This window comes from Corvus moneduloides, chromosome 4, assembly GCF_009650955.1.
Source record: "Corvus moneduloides isolate bCorMon1 chromosome 4, bCorMon1.pri, whole genome shotgun sequence".
Lineage (NCBI taxonomy): Eukaryota > Metazoa > Chordata > Aves > Passeriformes > Corvidae > Corvus > Corvus moneduloides.
The window spans coordinates 39724334-39742562 of NC_045479.1; the positions used below are offsets into that span (position 1 = coordinate 39724334).

At 40.7% G+C, this 18229-nt stretch overlaps 1 protein-coding gene across 2 annotated transcripts in view; it reads left to right on the forward strand.

The window, feature by feature from the left end:
* Window positions 1-3757: 3757 nt before the first annotated feature.
* The window catches only part of CPM (carboxypeptidase M), a 28181-nt gene continuing 13709 nt past the window's right edge, over window positions 3758-18229 (forward strand). The window contains exons 1-2 of one of the 2 annotated variants that reach the window (XM_032106268.1): window positions 3758-3816; window positions 3968-4124. In XM_032106268.1, coding sequence (XP_031962159.1) covers window positions 3799-3816; window positions 3968-4124 — 175 coding nt within the window. In that variant the 5' untranslated portion in view covers window positions 3758-3798. Of the gene's footprint in view, window positions 3817-3885; window positions 4125-18229 lie in introns of those variants that run through there. The other variant, XM_032106269.1, reaches the window with a different exon arrangement.

Sequence of the window (18229 nt, forward strand, 5' to 3'; positions counted from 1 at the left end):
AAGAGGAAAAAGATAAAGCTGAAAAACGTTACAGTTGTGTTACAATACCCAAGACACCACACTCAAGACCTTTGTCTTGAATGAGATCATGTTTCCATTTTTCAACCTCCTGTGGAGCAGAACTGACCTGTTCTACCATAGCACGTGACAACATGCTGTCATACAGTAGCTCAAAATCTCTGCTGTATGCAGATTTTGCTGTTTGCAAGATGGGATGAGTGAGAGGATTGCCAGGCAGCTGGTTGTGGTTCCAGATTCTCCAGCTGAATCAGTGGTTGTCTGGACAGCTCTTAACAATACCAGCTGCTAATAGTCTCCCTTGGGATCATTTTCTAATTGCAGATTACCAGACACAGCGGGGTGTCCCTTTCTTCTCCAGGGGTAATCCTTGTGCTGGGATGGAGGGGAGGAGATTTATGAACCAAACACGCAGGTTTCAGCTGAGAACTGTCGGTGTGGTAGAGACAACTAATCAGTTGGCAAATGTTTGAGAGATTTCTGATGCTTTTGTGCTGTTCCTTGCAGGGAATCTCTCTTCTGCCATAATAACATCAGCCTGTTAACTTGTCGGTGCAGATATTATACACCAGAATGGCTTCATTGATGTTTATTCAGGTGATTCGTATCTGGATTTATGCAAATCCAGGACTGTGCTGTCCTATGAAGTTCTTGTGTCTGTGTCATCACTTGTACTGAGCTCACTTGTCTGGTCCATCTCACCTGAGAAAGCCTTTATCTTGTGGTTTTTCTCCAGAGAAAACTGATTGTCTAGTCCTTAATGTTACATCAATGTAAAGAACACGTAGCTGTAGTCTGTATGCCTAGCATGTGATTTCAGATGAGAGGGTTTTAATAGCAGTGGTGATTCTTAAAAAACTTAATCTTTGTTAGTGACTTCTTTTTGAATTTCTCACCAAAAATATTTTGACAGTTCAGTTATAATGTGGTGCACCTATTTTTTCTTACTGATCTTTGGAAAGTGCAGGAATCCTACACGAAAGATGCTGAAACGCTGAGTAAGATTTCAAATTCCAAGGCCTCCTCTGTGACTGGCTCTCCAAAGTCACAAAATTTTCTAGAAGATCCTTTTGCTGCCGTTACCTATCTCAACTGCGTCTGTGAAGTGTCAGTCTTAGGGTGGTACGTAACTATCGCACGAGGAGTTTTTCGTACCTGTTTCTTGTGGCAAGAATTTCTGTGCCTGTCACTAGAGGGCAACGCAGCTACTCTCAGCATCACACCGCTCCGACGAGCCCCAGCCAGCCAGCTCCCTGCTGAGATCACGGGTGCGAAGCTCACATACAAACTTGCGGTTTTTCTCCGCAAATCCCATGCTCAGGTGCTAACTTAAATAATTACTTGTTGAATACTTTTGAATGGACGATCCGGAATGACACCGAGAGGCGAATGATGCTTCTTGCAGCAAGAGGAGTTGGCTTCTCTGTTTATGTCACTTTCTCATAAGGGTCGCTGCCCACTGCAGTGCGGAAAACAACTGCAATCAGTTTCAGACACGTAGTCCCTGATTTTGAACTACTGGTGCTAATGGCAGATTTACTGCTGACTTCGTTTAATGCAGGATTTAATCTTTGGTACTGACTTTTACCCACAACTGTGTTTACCAGAATATTATAGCCCAGGCTGGCTTACACTGACCTCGTGAAAAGCGATTCAAATTTATCTTTGAGTTTTGTGCAGGCTGGGGGGGGGAGGGAGAAATGGGTTTTGATTCTGTCACATGTAACTCAAATATTGCCAAACAGGCTGGCTTGTCTTAATTTGTGAGCACCTGGCACAGAAACAATCCATCATTTTGAACACTCCTATGCAGTAATACTCTCATTTAACCATGACTGTGCTGGCTACATTAGAGGGTGGTGTAATTTCCAAATGAGATAACGCTGTGTGATTACCCAGTATCCAAGGTGACTTTAGTTATTTCACTGAGATTAAGTTTTCACACTGCTTGTGATTTTTACCATGTTGCCAACACTGTACTTTGGCTTAAAGTCAGAGTTCTCTGATTTCATGTGATTATCTTAGGAAGGTTTCCAGGTACGTTTATGTGGGATTATCACCTGAGTATATTTTCTTCCCTGCTTACTCAAGTGGTGTCTCCAGATCATCTTTCAAGGAGCCTATAAATATGTATATTGAAGCCAAATAAATTCAAATATGAAGCTCACGTAGTCGACTCCTTCCTCCTGCTTCTCTGGAGACATGTTTGCAGTGTAATCCCACAGTTTCTCTGCCATTTCACATAGCAGGTAACTATAATGAAAATCAACTATCAACTTTTTTATTTTTTAATACAGAATGCAAAATACATCCATATTTAAGTCTTGCAAGAATTTTAATTTGTGATAAGAGAGAGAGGGTCTTGTCAAGTTATAAGAGTTAAAATAAGGTGGAGTCAATATATGGGAGAAGGGCTCTGGGTCTCTCCCCTCCCCTAGAATACCATACTAGAAGGAACCCTATTCAACAGAAATATAATATTACATATCTCTTTTAATATAGTAGCCTTGTAATTTGCATTGTAAGTATGTCATCTATGATACAGAAGTCCCTCCCATGAAATAAGAGAGGTCTGGATGTGGATATCTTGTATTTTTAGATATATATGCCTCTGGTACATTGGGATACTACAGATAGTTGCATTAATATATAGCTTCAACATTTTTTTCTTAAAATTTCATGGTAAAAAAAAGGTACTTTTAAATTTAACAGTAACTTTTTGTTTAACAAGAACTTTTGTTAAGTATAGTGTCTTCTATTTGGAATACAGGACTTGTTGTTTGAGATTGGTTCAGTTCCTTTAACATCCATTTCTGACATTAACCACCACAGTAAATTTCAGAAGGCAGCAGATGAAATCCCACTGGCAGTTTTAACTTTTTTTCCTCAGTAAAATAATACAGAATTTACAAGCACTTGTATTCTAACACTCAGCTATATCCACATTCATATTTTTAAATAAATGTAGACACTATCCTAATTTTTGTTGCTGGAGGCCAGCTTAACTTTCTCTTCGTTCTTTTCAATCTTCAAAACAACAAAAGCTGATGAAAAAGTCTTTGTGGTGAATCCCAAGACCAAGATATCCCCAAGGCAATGTGGTTAGTGCAGAACCAAGAAAAGCACTTAATTCTGTAGATAGAAGCCAGTCCTTTTAGCAAGCAAATACAAGCCTATTAAAAACTCATCTTTAAACAAAACAAGCCAAAACAAAAATAGCGCGAGGTAGAGATTTTCTTGGATTTGCGGATAAATTCTCTCACGGACCATGCAGCAGGCTTTGTCTCTGGGCCCCAGGTGCTGCCGTCCTGATCACACACCAGGACCACACAGGTGCCAAGGAGGAGCTTCGTTTTTATTTACCAACCCTTCTTGAGAATCAAAATAACACCAAAAGTCAAAATGTGAACGTTTGCACCCCTCCCCGGTTTTTTTTGGTTTTTTTTTTTTTTTTTTCTTTTTTTAATCCCTACAGACACCACTCACCGCCTCCGGTAAGAAAAACGAGGGAAAAGCAGCAGAGAGCGGTGAAAGGAGGGCAGCGGTGAGGGCTCCGCCGCACGGGAGCTGCGCCGCGTACAGGTGAGAGCCCTCGGCGCGGCGGGAAGAAGGGAGGGGACAAGGGACAAGGGGAGGGATGTCTCCCCCCGGGCCCCGACCCCTGGGCGGGCCGGGGAGCTGAATGGATGGAGGCCGCGTCAGTCAGGGGCAGGGCGAGGCCGGGGGATGGCGGCGGCCCCCGCCCGGGGCGGGCGGCAGTGGCGGAGCAGCGGCGGCAGCATGCGGGCGGCCGCCGGGGTAGGGCGGGCGGCACCTGCTCCCGGCAGGCAGGGAGCGAGCGAGGGAGCGAGCCAGGGGGGAGGGAGCGAGGGCGCTCTCCGCGGGCTGGCCGCTGCCGCCGCCGCACGGCGACAAGCCCGCGGAGGGAGCTTCATCTGTTTCTTTCTAGGACGCGGTGGGCATCCTCATCCTCTGCCTGGTTTCTGTGGCGGCCGCGCTGGACTTCAAGTACCACCACGCCGAGGAGCTGGAGCAGTACCTGAAGGGGGTTCATGCCGCGTACCCCTCCCTCACACACTTGCACAGCATCGGGCGATCGGTGGAAGGTAGGGGCGGTGGGATGAGGGGGGAGAAGGCTTTTTGTTCCAATTAAATCGGGGCAGGTGTGGGTAAAGGTGGCGTTTCGTGGGCGCTTGCTGGCGGCGGGGCTGCTCTAACAAACCTCTGTGGCGTTCCTCTTCCTCTTGCTTAAGCGTGAGTAACACACTCTGGCTGAAGCATCATACGTGTCATCAGGGTAAAAGTTCTCCCAACACCTGGGTTTTTGAGAATTGGAAACGTCCTGCGTGGCAATTTCAGAAAGAGAGCCGTCTTTACAGAACTTAGAATATGTGAGACTCCCTTTGCCAAGTCCCTGTTCTAGGTGGGACTATAGTCAAAGAAGTGTTTTCTAACTTGTGGCTGTCTTAGAAATACCTTCTGATACAAGGTCCTGTGCTGTAGATGAAGAATAGGATTTCAGTCTCAAACCTTACAGGAAAATGAAATCAATAATCACCTTTCTGATATTGATATTTGAATGTATGTCTCTATGATTGGTACTTTCTTACTGTAAATTGGGGGGGAGAATTGCTAATTTTTTAAAAGAGATTAAAAATATTAGTGTTTATTAGCATATGCACTTTAATGTACACCTGTTTAGTTTTAAGCAAAAAACCACAAAAATCAAGCTGTTTTGTTAGGTTTCAGTTCAGGAAACTAAATTGCTTTGAGAAGAGCTGTAAAACCTGATAGAAAATCCATTTTTTAGAAATGTCATCTGTTCCTCTAATCCCATTTCATACCACTGGAAGGAGATATTTGTAGCATCTATTATCAAATCCACACTTGTGTTTAAGAAAAATAAAAATCTCTATTCTTCTTGATAGATGATCATGAAGACATTGTCGTGCCTCCTCCCTTGTTTTACTGTGTATCGCAAAGCAGAGAAGGAATCTTAAAGTTATTTAAAGTGTGTTGGTTTTGGTTTCATCAAAGGCAGAATTAGATTGGATTATGTTATTCATCCATGCAAGAGGTTAGTTCCTGTAAGTACAGTTCCCTCCAGTAGAAACTAGCAATTATCCACATCCTCATTTTCATACCTTTAGAGAACTTGGCTAACATTCTGATGATAGGACTAGATTCTGACTTTTCTGCCAGGAACTCTGCTGGCTTATCTTTGTGCAGGTTGGCAAAAACCTTTCATCCAACATGAGAGATTGAAAATCTGGCTTTTACATATCTAGATACCTGAAAGCTGATAACATGAGGTGTTCAACTTATCTGAGTTCTGTCAGCATGAAAACTGGAAAAGCATCATCTCTTGGTTGTGATTGAGCAATGGATTGAGATTTCTACCTATGTTAAGAAATGTGCCTTCGTTATGGTAAGGGATGGTACTGAATTAGGGTCTAATTTGGGGGGTTTTTTTGCTCATACTAAATTAAAGGAAAGTTTTATGACAGCAGTGGTTATATAATTTTGGTGAAAATGAAGTTTCAATTTTGGCCAATGGGCTGAAGTTCTATTCCTCTTTTCTCAGTTAAGATGACACAAAGACTGTGCGTGCACTCGCTCGTGCAGGTTTGCTAGTGTTGTTCTCCTGCCAATTAGCTCAACCATGATAGCACAATGTACTTCTTGATGATGAGAAACAGAAATTAATTTAAATACTATAAAACTGAGATCAATGTGATGTAGTAAGTTGATATTCCTGATGTGGAAATTCTTGATGATGAATACAGTATCCCATGGATCAAAGTAAGGCCTATAAAGCTAACAGACATAATTTTACTATTTTCATGAATGGCTATTGTTCCTACGTTATTTGTTAAGCTAGGTTTTACTCCAATTTTATCTAATAATCTTGTATTTTATACTGCCACCTAGACTTGGATTATGAAGAATGTGAAGTAAAGGCTTGACTTTTGGTTGGTGTGTGTAGACCCAGAGCTTTGCAAGGATATAAAAATCCACTCTTAGAAGCCCAGTTGTGGAGGGTGATAGGGACCTGTGTATTACCACTTCAAAAAGCGATTGCATGTAGTTCTTTAAGAAAGCTATCTAAACACTCTTCATGTCAGAAGCCTCACCTGCTTCAGGCAGATCATAAAGTAATTTAGGTCTGGAGGCTATCTAGTTTGAATTCCTGTTCAAAGCCAGGCTCACTTGAAAGTTAATTATGATGCTCAGGGCCCTCTCTGCTCTACTTCTGAATATCTGCAAAGGTGGAGATTCTACGGAGTCTCTGGGTACCTGAGCCACCTTGCAGCCCTTAGGCTGCCCAGCAGCAACCCAGCCAGTCTGCATTCTGTACTTGCATGGGGTTATTTTCTTGAGTTGGTAATCCAAATATGGGACTCTTTTGTTCCAGGTGCAGGATTTTGCATTTTCCTGGTCAAACTCCGTGAGTTTGCTGTCAAGAAATTCCTTCAGCTTACCAGGGGCTCTCTGAATGGCAGCCCTGGCCCTGATGAAGATACTAAACAGCATCAGCCCCAGTACTGACCCTTGAGGAATGCTGCTAATAATTTGCTGTCTCTTGAACCACCAGTTGTTCAGTCCAGTCAGCTTTTGACCTTACTGTAGTCTATTCCTCTAATCCGTATGTTCCCAGCTTGTTTACAAAGATACCGTGACTGTGACTAGATGCTGGAACAGGCTGCTCAGGGAGCATACTAGGGGATATTCAAAAGCTGTCTGAACACAGTCATGGGTAGCTGGCTGTAGGTGGCCCTGCTTAAGGAGGGGAGCTGGACCAGGTGACCTCCAGAGGTCCCATGCAATTCTTGGTTCTGTGATTCTGTTGAAAGCCTTGCTAAGGTCAAGACTAAAGAAATAGGATGCTTTGCTCTCTCTCACTAAGTCAGTCATTTCTGCATAAAACCTAAACAGTCAAGTGTGATTTGTCATGGATAAATTTGAGGTGAGGTTTACATAGTGTGTTTCTTTGATGTTTGTAGACTGGAATAGCAATGTACACAGCAGAATATGTACCAAGATACTCAATGGAAAACAAAAGATGCCAAATTTGTTTTGTGGTGGCTTACATCACCATACAGAAACACCTGCCAGATTATTGGGAGCACCTCTGCCAAATTACTGGGAACAATGTGTTCTAGCAATGGCCTGTTCAGTCTCCAGATCTGATTTGGAAGCTGTGATATTTATGTATCTCATCTGCTAAACTATTATCCTTAAATGAGGGGAGAAAGGAGCTTAAAAGATGTAGCCTATTGGCTGACAAAACTGAGTGTTACCTTTTGGTCTAACTTAGTAGGTATCCTCAAATCCCACAAGATTTGTAGGTGATTTGTCAGTGAGAAACCTGGTATGGTCTTAGCAGCAGGTAGGCAGAGATGTGTGATGGCCCAGAAAATACCTTAATTCTTTTATATTGTTTCAGGTGTGTTGTTGAATAAAGTTATAAAAGCTCTTTGTCAGGAGTTCAGTTCTCTAATACATTCAATATCCAACCTCAGAACAGTGTGTGCACTCTGTAATAATAGAGGAAGCTGCAGAGCTGCATCAGTCTGCAGAATGGGACCTGGTGTAATCATATTAACCCATCCTGCCTAATGCCCCCCCCAGTGAAAGACAGACTGACTCTTCAGCAAGCAAATCTTAGAGTGCATTACCAAAAGGAAAATATTCAATGTATGTTGATGATCTGTGGCTTTTCATTGTTCAAGATACAGTGCTGTTGTTACTCTTTGAAAAGAAAATGAGGGTGGTGGGAAGCAGACTTAAGGATTCTAACAGACCTGATGACCTCCTAAGGAGGACAAAGACAGCCAGATATTGGAAGAGTGGAGTAACTTTTATGGTAGATCCACACTCTGTAAAGTCTTTTCAGATACACTCTGGATTGAGATAAAGTGATAGCATGCTAATTACAGCTTGGTTTAGATCTAGATTTTTGGGAGGCCAGTCTGCATTTTTAGAATTCTAGTCAACTTGGGGCAGTTGTAAACACCCTCAGGCCAGATTCTGCTCACTGAGGGAAAGGTTGTGTATGGTTAAAGTAACCCTGTCTTTACCTAGTGAAGTTTCAAAGTTGACTTTATATATATATTTATCCCTTTGGCAGATTTTATTACTAGAGAGACAAAAACTAGAACAAACTGACCAGATCTTGTTCTGGTTCCACTAGAAATTCTCAGAAATACCTTGCAAAAGAGCTGTCCAGAAAGCTTCTTTGGGTGAGAACTATGTGTCTTAGTCACCCTATTCTGATGCTTAGTGAGCACTAGTATTCAGTTGCTCTCTTCTGTCCATTAATCTTAAGCACCTTGCTAACTTTGGGGAGGTTTTTCTGGTATTCAGTAGTGAGTCTTGCTTATTAGCGTTTTTCTATCCCTGCTCTGTAAGCAAGAGAGGCTTAAATGTGCAGGGGGTGTGTGTATGGTCGCTCTGGGTTTTAAAATTCGTGCAGGGCCCGCCCGTGGCTGCGTGCATGGATTGTGCTGTGGACTACAGGGAAGGTGTGTTCAGCAGGGCTCCCACCAGGCCAGCTTTCTTAGTGACAAGGTGCCTCTTGGAGCACATTATGTCTCCTTCCTGCCTGCATTCGTGGGCTTTCCTCCTTGGAAAACAGGAGGGAATGAGCATGCCCAGATTTCCATCTGATAAGCAGCTGTGACTTCAGCAAAAGGGCGTGCTGGGAATTAGGACTCAGGTAGTGCTGTATAGAACCCGTGCCTGGTAATACAGTCAATAGAGAACCTAGGCAATTCAGCTGTCCATCATTCCTCACCAACGTCAGTGGAATGCATGCCCAAGGTGTGCCAGAGGTCAACTTAAGTCTCCTGACTCTTCTGATACAGTGCAATTGATACCTTTAGGCATTTATGGGTGGCTGTTGAACAGGGGAATACTGATTTAAGGTTCACCGTGCTTCAGTGAAAATATTTAATAGTAAAAGGCCAGGTATTGTACTTGTCTCATCTATACATTAATAGTCTGTGTATGTAGCTGGGAAAAAATAGGAACTCAAGAAGTTATTTATTGTGACACAGTATGGAAGAAGCCTACTTAGAAGAGTTACTACCATCAATAGTAAAGTGCATTGTAAATTTTATTGATTTTACATTACAGATATTTCTATTCTGGATGTTTTTACTTTGTTTAAAGTACTAGAAAACAAGTTTTACTGCTGGAGAAAACAAAGCTGAAATACATTACCCATAAAATATTTTTATTCTGGAATTATTATCAAGTTGGCTTCAGGGGTTCTGGCACTATACAAAAATAGAATGAGAAGGTTATATACAGCCCACTGTACTTTGAGGTAAGTTTCTCAGTGTTACCCATTATTAAATGCTAGGACCGGTGTTTTTAAAAAGAAGGAAGAAAAAGGAAAGGTAATAGAGAAAATTCTTTTTGCCTTAAAAATGAACAAATTATCTAGAGGCAAATCCACAGCGAATGTGTTGTCTTTAAAGACTATTGCAGTTATTTTTTTCTGTGGTTACATTATGTGAGGTATATTTGTGTAGAAGATTGTTACCTTACGTTTGTTCCATTTGACTGCTGCAGATGACTTTCCTCCTGTCTTCAATCCTTGATAATGTCTCTTCTTCCCTTCCCTCTTCCTTATCCCCATGCCACAAATTTCCTTTCAGGCTCATCATGCAAGTATGGTGTGTATAGATAATATAAGCATTGAGGTTTTTCAAAGTTCGTTTTTAGAAACAAGAATGAATGAGACATTTTCCACTCTGAGTGCCTCATAATGCAAATTATACTGAAGTTGCTTAGCTCCAGTCCAGAGTTCCATGTAGAAATGGGCATTCTAAAACTTACTGGGATTGTTAAATTCTTATCCATGCTTGCCCGCTTCAGAAATTTTTTTCCTGTTATGTGTTACTTGCTCTTTTTGTGTCTTTCCTCATAACCATCTTTGTTCTAGTCTTTGACAGTATGTGTGGCATATAAATGTATATTAACAGGATTCTAAGTAGGTTTACATGCTCATTTTATTATTGAAAAGGTGTTTGGGTTCACAGAGGGGTTTGATATTAATAGCCTTGTAAACTCCATTTGCAGCACATTATGTGAGTCACCATGATGGGAAAGGGGAAATAAAACAGTGAAGGAGGACTGGCTCCTTCAGAGTTTAAAAACAAGAAGTATTAGCTTGTATTCTTAAGTCTTCAGCTCCCAACTGAGCTTTGCTCTAAATAATGTGTTTAAATAGAAGTCACCATTGCTGTATTAGCTCTAAATTCTAATTCTGTTTGTCCTAACAGAAGCTAAAAATTCTTTAAACATTGAAATATAGATTCATATATTGTCTGACTGCATCCTCTAGCAGTTTGATTCCTGTAATGCAACACAAGTAGTTTGTGTGCAATCAGTCCTCCAATAGCCAAGTACTAAGATTTTATCTGGTGTAACAAGACTTAACTTTGCTTTCCTGTCAGTATAACTGCTTTTTATGCAAATCATTTATAAAAAACATGTAGTTTGGTCAGTGTGAGATGTTTAAAAGATTGATAAACTTAGACATTACTCTTGGAGATGCAGTCACTGACTTGGAGCACATTCCTATTCTCTTGCAGTGAAAGTAAAATTATTTAAGTCTTCTCTTCTTCGCTTGCTGTGAATTGGTCAATCAGTTTTGTCTTGCCTTCTATGATCTCTCCTACTTAAATACACTTCTTGCAGAAAATTTTGTGGGAAAGTTTGTTTGTTTTTTCCTGTGGAACATGCTGTATCAGAGATTTCTAAATAAATAAATAAATTCAAAAAACTGTGTGAGGGGAACCTTCCCTAGCAACATAGGTCAAACTTTTCTCATCTATAAACTTTTATCTAGTATTGAAATTTTAGTGTTGTAGTTTCAAAATGGAAAGACTTGATCTGTTTAGAAATAGTACACTGTTCATGTGAGTAGCATTTGTTTAGAACCAGCCTTGTGGGAAAAATCTCTGTTCTCTTACTTCCTCTCTACCCTTTGCTTTGTAGTTGTCTAGTTGCAGCATATATTTGTCAGGCTTTTTTTCAGAGCAGTAAAGGTCTTAAGCCTGCAGCCGTCCTGTTTTTCCTCAGCAAGACTTTGCAGCTTTCTGTGTTTGTTTAGAAGGAGGTAGAATTGACTACTGGATATTGTAATTCACACCAGTGAAGTTAGCAATACTCTAGAGCCTGTGTAACATAGAATCAGCAATTGCAGCTAGTGGATGCAGTCTCCATATCCTTTCCTGGTGTTGAGGAAATAAGTATGTAAGAGATTTTATGTTTGGGGGTTTTGTTTGTTTTAAAACCAACTGAAACACAGAGCTTAGGATGTTAAAATGGTGCACAATGGACATAAATGAATGTTTTTTCCCCCTCACTCCTTGTAGGTTTCTGCATTTTGGAGCATTGTACATACATTTTTAGCCCTGTAAATGAAATGTGATCCTAACCACAAACTTAGTTAAAGAAATGAAACTTTTATCTTATGCCTCAGTTTTACCCAGATCGTCAATTTGTCTGCATTCTCCTTTTAGCTTGAGGAGAATTTAGTAACACATCCCTCCTACACCACTTCAGACAGTGAGACATTTTAGTAGAAAAGTATTTCTAGTAGCTTCCATTCACTTCCCACAAAAGAAGAGCAGTGTGCCCCACATCTCTTCTGCACGGCCTTTCTGCCCGGGACCTCTGGCTATAGATCCCTGAAGGTACCAGTGTTGCTTATTTTCAGGGCTACCTAATTAAAGGTTTGCTATGTGTAGCTATGGCATATTGTGTTCACATAAGTACATGGAGACCTTCTTATAATACATGAATTAATTGTTTGCAAGACTTCTTACACTGAAGCATTTGTTCACTAGACAGTTGTTCTGTACATGGTTTTGTGTAGAAGAGAGATCTAGATTGTTTTTAAGGCTGGGATTTTTCTTTAAATGAAATCGAAATGTGCATGTTATTTCTGAACTTTCTGAAAATTCTCCTTTTGGAACCTTTTATTAATTAGGAGATTTATTTTATGAAGTGGACATAGAAAAAAATAATGCATAGGACTGGCTGTAGATCTCTTACCCTCACAGCTGAGAGAATACCCTTCCTGTAAACTGTTCACTCAGTTATGAAGTGGCTCAAATGTGAGAAAGCAGTTAGGGGATGTTTCTAAGCAGATGATTCTGCAGTTTGATATCTAGGATTTACTACTTGTTATGGGAAAGGTCAGACCATGGCAGTCGGAGTTAATTAATTAAATTACTGTAGCTGCTACGTAACATGCTGAGCTCATGAGTGGATTTAGGACAGTTGAGTTACATTTCCTGTTTGTCCCTAGCCAGTGTGTTCTACGTCCATGGTCTTGCAGTTACCTGGGGCATTTAAACTGAGCTTGAGCAGATCTAAAAAAGTAACACTTATCCTAAAGCTAAAATAAAAGCAAACTCTGTTCTCAGTAAGAAATATAGTCCTGCTGTGCCAGTTCAAAAGTTCACTCTGGTCCATTATTCTGTTTTCCAAAGAACAACTAGAGCAAATTATAGGAATAAGGTAGGGACAGATGCCTTCCTTGGTATGCACTTCAAGCAATGTGCAAACAGGATGATTCTGATGAAGCGTATTTCCTGATCCTGGTGTACCTAAAGTACAAAACTCGCTTTGATACGCAATTGCATTAGGCTGATCTCAAAACCCCAAGAATAAACAAAGGCCACCAGAACATGTTTGTTCAGTAGACTAAGGACCAAATTACTCTATTTGTAGGTAGTACCAGTGCCTGATTCTCAGTTGTTGCCTTGTGTCTTTGTTACCTTTACTGAAAGCCAGTCGCTAATGTTTCTAGAGACATTTTGTTACCTGTTTTAGGAGAGATCTGTAAACAGCTGGTTAAGCTAATGTATCTTGTTAACTAAACCAGAAACAGGTGATCATGGCAGAGACTGGATTATTTTAAAAAAGTTAATCTAGCCTCTATTTTTCCCCCCTTTATTGAGTTAAGAAAAAAAAAAATGAAAGAAAAAATAGGGGCGGGGGAGCTACTCACTGTCTGGATTTGTTGGAGTCTGCTTGTCAGTGTTGAGGTGTGTGTGGTTTTGAGCTTCCCATTCTTGAGGCAAATATAATGTCTGAGATCTGACAAGGATTTTTACAGGATGGGTGTGGCAAGTCTCTTGATGAGGTACTTCAGTGAACTGAAATCCTCATAGTGCACCAGTAGCTTCACAGCCACATGTGAACCACAACCTGTAGCCTACTCCCTCTGTTACCATCAAATAAATGGCAGAAATAGTTCTGATGTCCTCTGGTGGTAAAAACGTAAGCTGAACTAAACTGTTGAATCTGGATAAATTGCACTTTAAACCAAACCAACCCTCTCCCTTATGGCCCGCTTGTGTTACAAGCAATCACTTTATTCATGATGATTCAATGGTGCTGCTATGAATGGGTAATATTTATTACTTTTATGTATACAGTGGCTTTCCTGAAAATTACTAGATGCATACCAGTTTCACAGCTTTCTCAGAAAATAAAGTACACCTTTTTAGAACTAGGTTTAAAAACCCTGTGGTAATAAAAACAAGAGTTGGTGAAAAGGAAAAATAGTCTATTTGGTTTCTGGGTGTAAATATGAAACCAGTCAGTGTAAATAGTAGAAAAAGCCTGCTCAGACTAATTCTAGGGGTCTGTGGTGTTCTCATCTTCTTAGTGAGCAATATTGAATAAGGTTAGTATATCTTTATTTAAAACCAGTATTCCCTCTGGGTTGTTTTTGTTTGGCCTTTACAATTTTATTTTTATTTCTTGATTTTTGTTCAAATAACCTGTAAGTTATTATTGTAGAGACTGTGCTCTGCACTGGCAATTTTTCTTGGTTTTGTGTATAAAGAGTGTGTTCAGCTTGATTATGAGAACTGGAAATGGTACAGTGATGACTCACACGTACATAGGAAAGAAAGGGTTGCTGTTCTCATAAGATACAAGTCTTGTGAAAGTGTCCAAAGCAGCTATGGATGTCCCAATCAACCAAAGATTTGTAAACCTTTAGGAAGATAAGCAAGCGTGTGAACCATGAATTGTTTTGGCTCTCTTTCTCAAGTGCTTTGGATACGAATAAACAGTATCTAGTGTTTTTTAGAGTCCTTGTTTATTCTGACAGTTCTGCTTACATGATGCTGACTCTAAATTGGAGTGACTGGTATAATCTCTTGGAATAGACAGGAACTGATTAAATAGTGGGAAATGGATACTTCTATTTACTTTGTGCCGAGAGAGAGTGCCTTATGTCTGTAATAAGGGATCCGTGGGAAGGGGCCAGAATATTAAGTTTAGCAGTGGCCCCCACATAGTGACTCAGTGCTGTCAGTGGCTGTGATAGACCTGCAGCTGAATGCTACCTCGGGTTCTTTTCGCTTTATTTTTTCTGCTTACCTAAGCACCATGCTGAATATTGCCAGATATGCCTGGTTGATGTATGGGATTGATCTGTATCTCTTTATTTTTTAAAATACCTTGAAGAGTTTCTTATATTTGAAGTGTCCTAGCCCTCCTTGGCATACCAGCTTTGTTCATTACTAATGCCAATGCTACTACAGGCCAAGTCTTTAGATAATCCATTCTGTCTCAGTGGACCATGGTATACTTGAAAGTGAGGCTAAATGCTCACAAAAGAATTTGATGTACAGTTGTTCATACAGATGTTTGTCTGATCTCAGCTTCAGGTATGTAGCCTCTTTTGGGGGTGCTTTACTCAGTCTGGCTAAGTTAAAATCACGTATTTGTTCGCCTTTGTTCTACTTCTGCAGTACTGCCACATCAGTCATTCTGATTAACCATTTCTGATTATACAAATAATGTACTGGTACTTCAAGTTCTGTTAGAATCTGAATCAAGCCATGTGTGCTGTTAGGCAGTCCCCTCGAAGAAGAAAAGTTCTAAAACAGATTTAGATTTTCCAGCTTGACTTGGTGATGACAAATCAGAGTACCTCAGGGCAAGGGTGCTGCTGGTGCTAGTTTAGTGAAAGGTATCACTCTTGAAGTCCTTCATTAGCTATGGTAGTGTTTTGCTGGAAGACAATGTTGCCCCAAGGAGGCTTATCTCCCTGGAGAAGAGAATGCTTAGGGGGGATCTTATCACAGAATTCTAGTACTTGAAGGATGGCTACAAAGAGGATGCCTCTCTCTTCACAAGGAGCCACATGGAAAAAAGGAAGGGACAATGGGTACAAGTTGCACTTTGAGAGGTTTCATCTCAATATAAGAACATTTTTTACAGTGGGAATCATTCACTGGAACAACTTCCCCAGAAATGAGGTAGAATCCTCATCACTGGAGGTTTTAAAGATGCAATTGAACAAAGTGCTAAATAATCTTATCTAGGTTTTCTTTCCCATGTAGGGTTGGACCAGATGATCTCTTGAGGTTCCTTCTAACCTGGGCTGTTCAATGATTCTGAGATTGGTTCTATGATTGAATTGCTCTGAGATCTTGCATTCTAATGAGAGTTTATCTCTCTTCTCCTCCTCTCTGTCCTCCATTTTTCTAGGTAGGGACTGCCTCAATACAGATCAGCATTGCTGCAGTTCCTACCCATGAAGCCAGTGTGCAACACATGGCCAACCCAGGAGGACTGTAGTCAGTCTATTGCTTTGAATTTGCAGTTGCAAGCTCTTGAATCAGTACCCTACCCTGACTGATACTGACAGTGGGTCTGAGCCCTTCCCCAGTCACTTCATTTCCTAGCCATAACTTTCTTTGAAATGACAAGTTTTTCATAAATGAAGCTGTAAAGAACAAAGTCAAGAAAAGCAGAAATAAAATTGAGAACAAAAACAGGGAGCATGATCCAGACTCCAGCATCTACAAATTGATTTGGTTTCTTTCCCACTAGATCTGGAGATCAGTTTCAATTCTTCATTTTAATTACCAGTTTGTGTAGACCTGTTTAGAATACTGACACTATGTCACGAACTAGTGGAAATGCTAGAAAACTTTTTTAAAAGTTAGAAAGACTTCTTATTCTACTAGAAGCTGTGGGGTCTGGCTCTGCTCCAATACAAGTCTTGTTACTTGTCCTGAGACACACAGTTAGAAACACAAGTTTGTCTTCATCACTTGAAATGTAGTTCACTAATTAGTTGACGTCAGTTTTGGTTTGGCAATTTGGCAGTGAGAAATGGCTTTTCAAAGCATGAGAGGAAGCTTAGCTGTTCCCTTCAGGTACCAAACCAGAGTTATCTAGGCTTTTCTGATTAAAGGAAACCATCCATATGCTGAATCTTTTTATATGCAGTTAATTACTGCCACATGGAAAGAAATCTTACGTCATCCCTCATAGGTACACTATCCAGTACTGCAGGCTGAACAGACCCAGGAATGTATTTTAATTGTTAATGGAAGGTTTAATACTTCTTACAAGCTGGAAATGCCAGGAAATAATTGGTATCTCAGTTCATGGGAGTGTTTAGCATGTAGATAGCCCTCACACAAACTCTAAGCAGTCTAAACACTAATGCTGGAAAGACCAATTTACATCAGTACTTAATGTTAGTCTATACTTAGCTCTTCCTTGTGTTTCCCATGAGTGCAATTCCCAGTGAGAGCAGCAGGAATGAGTACTGCTGATGGCAAGACACTGGAAGTATTTTTTTTAAATTTGAAATCAGAATACAATATTATTGGTAGAAAATCTTAAATGATGGAAACATCTAGAGCACTTTAGCTCTACTTGTACTCTTTGCTTGAGTATATACAATGAGCTGCATGTTGTAGGTTTGCAGTAGCCACCTTTAAATTTGGGCGGAAAGGCTGCAATCGCAGCTGTAGGCAGGTGTGTTCCTCTTGGTGCAGAAGTCCACATGGCAACTAACACCAAGGAGGGATGTCTGAACTTGCCTTCCAGTAGAGGGAATGAGAGCTGGGAACCAGGGCTTAGAGGGCATAAGGACAGAGAATCATAGGAGCATTCTGGAAGGACTTCCTTGGTAATTCATTGTAAGTTGCCCCAGGATACAACTGTAGAGAGAATGACACATTGCAGAGATGGAAAATAAGTTGAGGTTGTTGTCCACACTTGATTATGAATAACAGTAGCATACTTTTTTCACTACTAGAATTGTTTTTAGTTCCAAACATAGGCTATTGCAGCAAGTCTTGTCATCTATTTTCACAGAGCTGCAGGATGGTTGAGGTTAGAGGGGACCTCTGGAGGTTTTGGAGGGGAGAAGGGCTAGGGTGAGATGATGTGGGTGTTCTCTTTCCTTTTGAAGAATAATGTGCTTAAATGCTAGTATATTTGGGTTCTCCATCTACAACTTGTCTAGGCTTACAGAAATCAAGTTTTTTCTTTTTTTATGAAACAGTGGCTCTACATACAACAAGGCCAAATAACTAGCTTCTTACCAAATCAGTTGCCACAAAATTATTTTTAAAAGCACGGATTGCTTGCTCACATTGTCCTTTAATGAAAGAGTCAGTAGCAGCATCTCACAGCTTTGTGCATAGCATGGTTACAAGGGTTGAACACCAATGTCTTCAAGAGTGACTGTAAAACCAGGGGATACTGAGATCACTCCTTCTTAAGTCTATCAGGTCTCAGCACTGTTTTGTTGCTTCTTGATCCTAGGCCTAAGACTCTGATTCTGTTAACTGAGAATTTAGTTTGGCAATCACTGTCTTCAGTTTTACCTCTCTTCCAACTGTTTCAGTGCATCTTGCAGCGTTGCTTCAGTCCTCTTCAAGTTTTTCTCCCATTCCTGAAGTCATGACCCTTGTGGTATAGCTGCTGTGAGTCAGTCACACAGCTAGAAAGGAAAACAAAAATGCTGTGGCACATGCATGACTAGAGGGGTCTTGGCTTCAGGAATGGGAAACTGATATGCTCCAGAGTTTGTTTACTGCAGATTTGATGATCCACAGAGATTTAGGAACTAAGGCTTTTTATAGTACTGCATATAGCAGTTCCTACGTTGCTATTTCCTGCAAGTAGCAGTGATGGCTGGGCTCCTCTCAGACAGGCTGTGGGCCCCAACAAGCCCTGTGTGGAGCTGGGGACAGGTAGTATGTTCATGAGGTCTGGCCATTAGCAATCTATAGGCTGTCACTGCTCGTATGAAGGAACTGGTCCAGTTTCATTGCTGCCATCTGCTGAAACTTGAGTTTTCCACCTCTATGAGCAGACTAGTGGGAAGCACAGATTTGCAGATGAGGTCTGAAATGCCACA